The sequence below is a fragment of the Myotis nattereri genome (assembly GCF_964212035.1).
Source record: "Myotis nattereri genome assembly, chromosome: 9".
NCBI classification, from domain to species: domain Eukaryota; kingdom Metazoa; phylum Chordata; class Mammalia; order Chiroptera; family Vespertilionidae; genus Myotis; species Myotis nattereri.
Window position 1 is genome coordinate 3,657,744 of NC_138084.1, and position 9,125 is coordinate 3,666,868.

General features: G+C 65.5%; 1 protein-coding gene across 1 annotated transcript; it reads left to right on the top strand.

Moving 5' to 3' along the window:
* Positions 1-396: 396 nt before the first annotated feature.
* LGALS12 (galectin 12) lies at positions 397-8,844 on the top strand (the record flags this gene model as incomplete). Its single annotated transcript, XM_081099286.1, has 9 exons — positions 397-465; positions 2,117-2,205; positions 2,334-2,547; positions 2,718-2,837; positions 3,394-3,432; positions 4,038-4,064; positions 4,621-4,709; positions 7,426-7,576; positions 7,927-8,844. The coding sequence occupies 9 exons, from the start codon at positions 397-399 to the stop codon at positions 8,071-8,073; spliced, it is 945 nt and encodes a 314-aa protein (XP_080955412.1). The 3' UTR covers positions 8,074-8,844.
* Between the last annotated feature and the right edge of the window lie 281 nt (positions 8,845-9,125).

Below are 9,125 nucleotides of genomic sequence, written 5' to 3' on the forward strand. Positions count from 1 at the left end.
ACCAGCCTGCCTCTGACCCGGGAGGGCTCAGGGGGCCGGCCTGGAAACCTCAACCTCCCTGGCCCCCAGGAGCCAGCCTCTGACCCTTCACCCCGCTCTGCTCTGCGACAGCTGGCCCGGTGCTGCAGGCCCAGAGGGGCAGCCGGTCAGTTGGTTGGTGAGTTAGTGTGAGTTTCCTACCCGGACAGCCCAGTCCAGCTGGTGGGGCTAGAGTGTGGGTGTGGCACCCGGAGTGGGTGGCCCATGCCCTCCCAGGCCAGCTCCCAGCAGCGTTAGGACCAGCAGCTGGACACGCTGCCCCAGGGCTTAGGATCCCAGCTGGGAAGGTGAGTCAGCCAGCGGGCCGGGCTCCTGGAATCCCGACCAGCAGCTCCCATTGGGGGCGCCCCACCACCCATGTCACCGGCAGAAAAACTGGACCCGCTTCCTGACACCTTCATCCTGCAGCCACCCGTCTTCCACCCGGTGAGCAGCCGCCTCCCATCCGGCTGGGCCCGCCTCCAGGTGGTGGGAGGGAGGGACGCAGCCCCCAGCTGGCCGGCGGCTTCCCCTGCACCTGCCCTCCAGCTCCGGAAGGTCCTCCTGAGCTGAGCACAGTGCCGGCCAGCTGTTCCCACTTGGGTGTGAGTGACTGTTGAGCTTGCATTTAAAAAGCAGTAGAGCTGTGAGTAGGAGCATCTGCGGGAGTGGGTGACCAGGAGGGCCTGGGGGAGTGGGTAGTATCGTTGGGGGGACGTTGGGGGGACGTTGGGGGGACCCTGAGCACCTGGCAGGGGGCTTCCTGGCTGCCTCCTCCCGCTGTGTCCCTGAGGATTTGCGGGAGCCTGGCCGAGCTGTGGAAGGCTGAGCCCGCAGGCGACGGCACCCTCCACTGGGGGGCAGCAGTGAGCCCTTTCTCTTCACGTGGCCTCTTCTCTCACAAGAGCCGCAGCAGCTGTTACTCACAGGCCAAGCCTGGAGCCTGGGGAGTGGAGGGACGTGGAGCTCAGCCCAGCCGAGCTGTGGGTGCTCTGGCCTCCGGACCCCCCGCATCTCTCCAGGCCCTAGTATGGGGGGAAGCCGCTGCCCCCCGCTACAGCCCCTCCTTGCTTTCCAGGCTGCAGTTTCCACCCGGGGGGCAGAGCCTTGGGGTCTGGGCTCCGTCCGGGTCAGCGGCCGCCAGCCGGTGGTCTGTGAGGTCCAGAAGGCTGGCGACCCCTGGTCCAGGTGGTTGGGGCTCCTGGAGGCTGCTGGGGGTGGGGAAACCGCGCGAAGGCTGGTCCTGTGACCCTGCCCGCTGTGTACCTGCCGCAGACACCTGTTCAGAGCCCACGCTGTGCCAGGCCGGGCACTGCGCCTACAGAAGGGAGGGGCGGGGCTGCGGCTTTGAGGGCCTTGTGCCTCCCATGGCCAGCCAGCCACACGGCGCCGTGAGCCAGCCGGCAAGGGCCACGCTCGCCAAACCAGCCTAGTTTTCTGGAGCACGGGGAGGGGAGAAACAATCCAGACACTAAAGGGTTGGTGCTGGAGAAGGAGCCAGAGAAGCTGTCAGAGAAGATGTCAGGAGCCTCAAAGGTCAAGGTCCCGGGGCACAGGGAGAGGGAGGAGGCAGCCCGGAGAAGGCAGGGAGCTGTGAAGAGTGCGTGTGTTTTATGGCTGCCAGGCAGCTTCGAGGCCATTGTCAGGTACCTGTCCAGGCGTCCAGATGAGGGGCCACGTTCAGGTCCCCACCTGTCCATCCTCCTGTCTCCCAGGTCCCAGGCTCTGGCCAGGGAACAGTCCTCAGGGAGCCTCACTGCCGACTCCCGGAGGGTGCAAGCAGTGGGCAGCGGGCCTCCCTGGGGCACTGCTGCACCCTAGGTGCTGGGGGAGGGGCTGGGCCTACGCTGGGGGCGGGGGGAGGGGTGGATGGGGGCAGAGGAGCTGAATTTGGCTTCCCCAGGGCAGTGTGGCTTGACAGGTGGAGGTCCAGGAAAGAGGAGTGGGTAGAAGACTACATTCCAGAGAAAACTAATTCCCCCAGCTGCTTGGGGGGGGAGACCCGAATTTTCTCGTTCTTCTCCCTTCCCCACCCGTGGGATATGGGGTCCCTCGGCCTCTTCTCCAACCACGTCAGGGCGGTTTCTCCCCTCGTCAGGTGGTTCCTTATGTCACAACCATTTTCGGCGGCTTACGTGCCGGCAAGATGGTCATGCTACAGGGCGAGGTCCCGCTAGAGGCACGCAGGTAGGGGTGCCTCCCGGGGTGCGGGCTCAGCCCCGGGGGATGGAGGGGGGGTGAGGGGGGCTCTTCTCTGCCTTCGGGGCCTCCGGGGCTGCTGAGCGGAGTGCCCTTCGGAGCCTCGCCGCCCACAGGTTCCAAGTGGACTTCCAGTGCGGCTGCAGCCTGCACCCCCCGCCCGACATCGCCATCCACTTCAACCCTCGCTTCCACACCACCCAGCCGCACGCCATCTGCAACACCCTGCAGGCCGGGCGCTGGCAGGCCGAGGCCCGGTGGCCCCGCCTGGCCCTGCGCCGGGGAGCCAGCTTCCGCATCCTCTTCCTCTTTGGACACGAGGACATGAAGGTGAGTGCGTGGGCACCGGGCCCTAGAACGGGCGTCCTTCCGTCCGTCCTTCCTCTGCGGAGTCCCCCACGGCACTGTGTTCAAGGGGATGGGGGAGGGGAGGGCCCCAGAGGACCAAGGAGCTGCCAAGCCCGGCTCCAAGCTGCGCTGAGGCGGCCCCGCGCCTGCAGGTGAGCGTGAACGGCCGGCACTTTCTCCACTACCGCTACCGGCTCCCGCTGTCCCGCGTGGACACCCTGGGCATATTCGGGGACATCCTGGTGAAGGCTGTTGGATTCCTGAACATCAACGTAAGTTCCCGTGGGGCCAGGGCGGGCATGGCAGTGACCTCTGACCTCCTCTGACATGTGGGCAGGCCCGGGACCCCCGCCCGCCCCAGACAAGCCCTGTCGCAGCAGCTGTGACCAAGGTGGAGGGGTTCTGGAGGTGCCGGGCATGGGTGAGGTGAGGGCAGGAGAAGGTGACGACAGGAGGGGTCCGGGAGCCGGGGACGGAAGTCTGCGCTGGGCGTGGGGTCTGGTCAACTTGGGGAGCGGTGGCCAGGAGGCGACTCACTTGGAAATGTGGTGCTGAGGGGCCCAGACATCGCGGCTGGCGGTGTCACTCCCCCGAGGGGCGGATTAAAAGGCAGGTTTCTGGGGGCCAAGACCAGAGATTCTGATTCCAAGTCTGAGATGGAGCCTGGGAACCCGCGAGGCCAGCTCTGAGCACCACTGTCCAGGCCTGTGGGCAGCGCTCAAGGCCCCCATCCGGGCCCAGCATCCGGCCAGGCAGGCAGGGCAACCAGATGGCCCCGGGGCGGGCAGCAGCCCTGAATCCGGGGTTGCCTTTTCTCTTTCCCAACAGCCGTTCCCAGAGGGCGGCAGCGAGTATCCAGTTGGACACGTGAGTCTCTTGGGAGCAAGGTGGGCCCTTGTCCCAGACACAGGAGCCGAGCCCCCATTTTCCCTTCCCCACGTGACCCGCCCCTCGCCTGCTGGGCTGTGGTCCCCCGGCACAGGCCCAGCTGCCCCTCCCTCACTGCATGGTTGCCATGGATACGACTAGCTCTGCCTTGGTCCCTGGAGAGCCTGGCCTGGCCTGGCCCAGCGCCCAGCTCCTCTCCTGGGCCAGCTTGGGAGGAGGATGGGGGAGGGGTGCCCTGAACGGGCAGGCCCCGCATTCATAGCAGAAGGTCCCTGTAGATGGGAGCTTCCGATTCCCACAGCCCACGAGGGAGGCGGCTGGGCTGGGCTGGCCTGCAGGGTGGCGGGGGAGGAGGCGCAGGCATTGCCAAGGCCACCCAGTGAGTGAGGGACAGACCTCTGCCCCGTTTCCAGAGCTGGCGTCCATCTGAATTCACGAGGGTCCCACCGGGGCCCCACTCATTCACCTGTACTATCTCTGAGACAAACCCCACTGACCCCCTGTCTTTCACGATAATGCCCAGAGTCTCCCTTTCACTGAGCGAACCCCGCCTGACCTCCGCGTCCCTCTTCTTTCCTTGACAGCCCTTCCTGCTGGGGAGCCCCAGGCTGGTGAGTGAGTGCCCCCAGCCCTCACCTGCCCTCAGGGGTAGGAGGCCCCCACCCGGCGGGAAATGCCGCCCCCTCTCCCGTCCCCCCCCCAGGGTTCTCCGTCCCTCCAGAGAGAAGTGGGGGTGTGGGCAGTGGCAGGCTGCTCCGGCTCCCCTTGGCCTTGACTTTATTCTGCTCACGGTTACGGTTACTGGATCCTCTCCGGGCTGGGCTCTAGGACAGAGGGACAAGCCAGTCCCAGGCCCCCAGCTCACAGGCTGGTGGGAGGCTGCCCAAGGAACGGGCCGTTGCAGTTCGGGGTGCGGGATGGGGGGCATCGTGGTGCCCGCAGCATAGCGGCAGCGAGCTCAGCCTGGAAAGGCAGGGAGAGGCCAGGCCTGCAGAGGGTGTCTGATAACGGGCAGAGCCGAGTCCCCCCAGCTGCAGGCCTCGAGGCAGAGACTTACCTGCTCCAGGGCCCCCCGCCCCTGAGGGTGCCCCCCAAAGTGCTCCTGGGGGAAGCTGCCCTCCCTGAGCCCCCTGTGAGTCCCCTCAGTCACCTCCCATGTTCCTTCAGGAGGTGCCCTGCTCACGCCCCCTTCCCCGGGGTCTCTGGCCGGGACAGGTCATCGTGCTGCGGGGGCTGGTCTTGCCGGAGCCCAAGGAGTAAGTATAGGACGGAGGAGGGAGGGCATCCCTGCGCCAGGCCAGGCACCAGCTTTACACGCATTTGCCTTAGTCTCCAAAGCCGCCATTTAACCCCGTTTTACAGACGAGCGGACAGAGGAGTCAGCTGGTCAGGGTGGCAGGGCTTGCACAAGGAGGCTGGGACTGGGGCCAGGACCCAGCTGCCTTCCCCGCCCCAGCAGCCCCAGTTCTGGGAGTATCTTCCAGGCCGCTCATCGCAGGCCCTGCCTGGGGGCTCGGGACAGGCCCTGGAGAGGCGCGGGCTGAGGCCCGAGAGGATGCGACCTCCAGCGGCGACACAGCAGGCGGCCCCAGAGGAGGCCTGGCGCTGGGAGTGGGGACCTGGAGGGACACGTAGCTGCCTAACTGCTCCCCCTGGGGGCACTCGTGCTCCACCCCCAACCCTGCCTCCTCTTCCTGTCCCTGGAATCGCATTGGATTCCCTGGCTTTTGGGGGGGGCGGGGGGGGGGGAGGGGCAGGCTGCCTCCTGGGTTTGACTCACAGTTACTAACTCTGCAACTTCAAGGCATTCCTTTCCCTTTCTACGCCTCAGCTTCTGTGCCTATGAAAGGGGTATTAACAGGGCTGACTTCAGGGCGGTGTGAAGGCTCCTATTGTGCCAGGCACAGCTGGTGTTCCACGGTGCTGTATCCGATTTCCCGAGGAGGAGGGGCGGGGGAGTGGGGGGACCGCCTCAGTGCCCCCACTCTCCTGCTGGCTCTGTGACTGTGTTTGAGGTCACTGACCTCACTCAACCCTGCCCTCCTGCTCCAGCCCTGGACAGCACGGACCTCAGAGCCAGGCTGGGCTGGGCTGGGCTCCTGATTTTGCCTCCGACACCAGGTGGCCTGGGCAGGTCCCACACCTCTGTGTCAGAGGCCCCGAGTTTCCCCACCAGGAAAAAAAAAGAGAAATAATTCCAACCATATAGGGAATGGTTCCCAGGGATAAAGAACACCCTCCCTGTCCCCCCAAAACGTGGAGGCCTGAGACCAGGCTCCGAGTCCCGCGGTTATCAGTGACAGGGCGAGTGATTTAGCCGCTCTGTTGCCAGGCCATGAATCCGCGGGCCCTCTGAGGCCCGACAGGTGGCAGAAGCAGGCTGGGGAACGGGGGAGTGGAGAGCATGTGTCCATGACAGATCGGGTCATTTTGAAGGAGAAGCTGGGAGCCATCTCTTACACAAACGCTCGCAGCTGCGGGACAGGGAATGGCTGGAGAGTGGAAGAATAGCGCGGACCGGCCAGAGCACTTGTACAGGCGCCGGGGCCGGGGCCTCCCGCACCCAGGCTCAGCACAGTGGCTGCAGGCAACGCCGCCACGGCTGCTGTCGCTGGTTTTCGGAAAGCAGCTGTGGCTGGCCTGGGACAAACGGGGCGAGCATGTGAGGGCGCGGGCCTCGTGTGCCCTGGAAGGGTGTCCTCCTCCTCTGACCCATCCCCCAAGCACTGAGGATCTGGGGGTTCGGCGGCAGCCTCAGAGAGCTCCCCCAGAGCTCCCCGGGCATCCGGAGGGAGTCAGTACGCATCGACTGTGCTGGGCAGGGCTGAGGGGGACACGGGGGTGGGGGGGCTGGCCAGCTCCCGGCCACTGCGGCTGGAGGCTCCCTGCAGGCCCCTCTCCAGGGTCCCCGCCTTCAAGCTTCTGCCCGGCGTCAAGTCCTTGCCGTCCTCTTCCCAAAGCTGCACATGGATGGAGCGTCCGCCAGAACAGGTTCCAGAAGGGATTCCCTGAGAGGCCCCCCAGGCAGGCCCTTCCCGGGCTCCGTGCCCTCTGAGCCCGAGGCCCCTCTCCACTCCCAGCCACTTCCTGCCGAGGGCTCCGGCCACAGTGTCGGGGCTGCTGTTTCAAAGAAAGTGACTTTGGGACAGAACCTGGCTGTCCTGACAGAAAGACACCCCCCACCCCCCGAGTCCTGAATCCTGGTGCACAACCCGTGGGAAGCCCCGCGGCTGTTCCTAGTAGCAGGGAAGTCCTCTACCCTCCCGTTTGCCTCCGAAAAAATGGGCTGACACACCCCGGGACAGGACCAGAAAAGCCAACGCTGCATCTACAAAGCACCTACTGCGTGCCAGGTACTTGCTACGTGTCACACACATTCCTCCTCTGTTCCTCGCAGTGCCCTGAGGGGTCTGGCACAGTATTTTAACATTTATAGTGTTTTTTAAACGATAGGTGTAATTTGAGTGCTTGTTGTACAGCAGCTGTGGCTCTGAGCACTTTGAGTGAAATGTGTTAACTCATTTAATTCTGCTCAGTACTGTCGTTCCACATTACAGATGGGGAAACTGAGGCACAGAGACACTGACTTGCCCAGGGCCCCGGGACTGGAGAGAGGCCGAGGCAGAGCTGAACCCAGGCAGCCTCACTCTAACCCCTGCGCCGTTTGCAAAACACGTAAACAGTACCTGGCACACGCCCGCAGGAAGCGCTGGCCCTCGCCAAGGTGGTCATTCTCCCCGTTTCGAGGAGGGGAAACTGAGGCTCGGGCGAGGTCGTGGGCTCCCCCGTGGTCCTGCAGCCCGTGAATGGCCACAAGGGGCTGTCAGGGGCCCAGAGCTGCTTTCTGGGGGGACCCGCCCAATCTTCCAGCCGCCGCCTCCCCTCAGGGCCCGGCAGCCGCAGCCTGGAGGCGTCGGGGCGCCAGGGCCGGGGGCTCCGGAGGCTGAGCCCCTTCTCCGCTCCTGCCCGCAGCTTCACGCTGAGCCTGGTGGACGAGGCCGCGCGTGTCCCCGTGGCTCTCAGGGCCTCCTTCGCGGACAGGACGCTGGCGTGGGTGTCGCCCTGGGGGCGGAAGCAGCTGATCTTGGCCCCCTTCCTCTTCTACCCCCAGCGGTTCTTCGAGGTGGGTCAGAGCCAAGCACGCCCACCCGGGACACTGAGCAGGGGTGCGTCCCGGGGGGACCGCCATGCCAGGGCTCTCCACCCCGCACTGTGGCCAGGGGCCCCATGGGCCGGGGCAGGCCTGGCACCAGCGTCCGAGGGCAGCAGCGCCTGGGACAGCTGCTGGAAGTGAGGCCCCGAGCTGAGATCCCGGTGGGAGGGCTGGTGGCCAGCGGGGCCCTCGTTCTGTCCGGGGGCAGCACGGGGTGCCCCATGGGCCCGTGGAGGGGAGGGGGGCTCGCTGGGCGCGCCCCAGGCAGGCAGCGGAGGGCCCGCCAGGAAGCCCGCGGGCCTCACGTCCTCCTTTGCCAGGTGCTGCTGCTGTGCCAGGAGGGAGGGCTGAAGCTGGCGCTCAACGGGCAGGGCCTGGGCGCCACCAGCCTGGGCCGGCAGGTCCTGGAGCGGCTGCGGGAGCTGCGGGTCAGCGGCACCGTCCAGCTGTACTGTGTGCACCACTGAGGAGGGCCCGCCACACCCGGCCCCGCGCTCTGCCACCCCTCGAAGTGCCTGCCTGTCGCCGCCATGCCAGGCCCAGCTCACTTCCAGGGTCCGCAGGGGCTGGGCCCCCCGCAGAGGGCAGGCAGGCAGGGGGGTGTGAGGGCGCCTCCAGCTCTGGGCCTCCCTCCCCCAGGAGCTGGGGGTTTGCCTCCATCTTCCTTCAGGGCTTGGAGAGGAGGCAGGTTGTGTAGCCGAACAAAGGGACAGAGTCCTGGCTCAGGGACGTGACAGGCTCCTGCCACCCACCTGATAGCGGGAGAGAACGGGCTGTGCCCACGGACCCCCGGGTCATCCAGGCCAGCGTCCCACCGCCCCAGGCCAGCACGTCGGGGTGGCTCTGCTCCTGGCACTTGCCCACACATTTCGTTCTTGTGAGAACCCAGGGATGCGGACGGGATGGAGGACAAAGCGTGGCGGGCTTGTCCGATGTCGCAGAGCGGGTCCCCGGGCACCAGGTCAGAAGCAGCTCTGTCCCCTGGTCAGCGCTCATGCTCAGGCTCCCATGGACGGTGCTGGGCGTGCGGCTCCCCGGCCACAGCGTTGTCCCGGGAGGAGAAACACCTGTAGGAGGTCAGCCGCCATGGGTTTGGGCAAACACCGTGTGCTCGTCGGAAAGGCGTGGGAAGTGAAACCCACCTAGCAGGTGGTTGTGCGAAATAATGAGTTGAAATTGTTTAACATGCCACGTACCGAATTGGAATCAATAAATGGTGGCTCTCACTGCTGTTGGAGAACTTGGACCATTTACATTAATCTAACTATAACTCTCTCTATCTCTATATCTTTATCTCTGTATCTCTATACTAGAGGCCCAGTGCACAAAATTTGTGTGCAGGTACAGTCCCTGGGCCTGGCCTGCGATCAGGGCCATCTTCCCCAGCTGCCCACGGCTGGCCCCACCCCCCACTGCCACCCACCGGCCATCGGGTGATCAGTGCCTGACGGCCGGGGGAAGGGACTGAGGGATTAGCTGTTCCCGCCTGCTCACAGGCCCCGCCCCACCACAGGTTGCC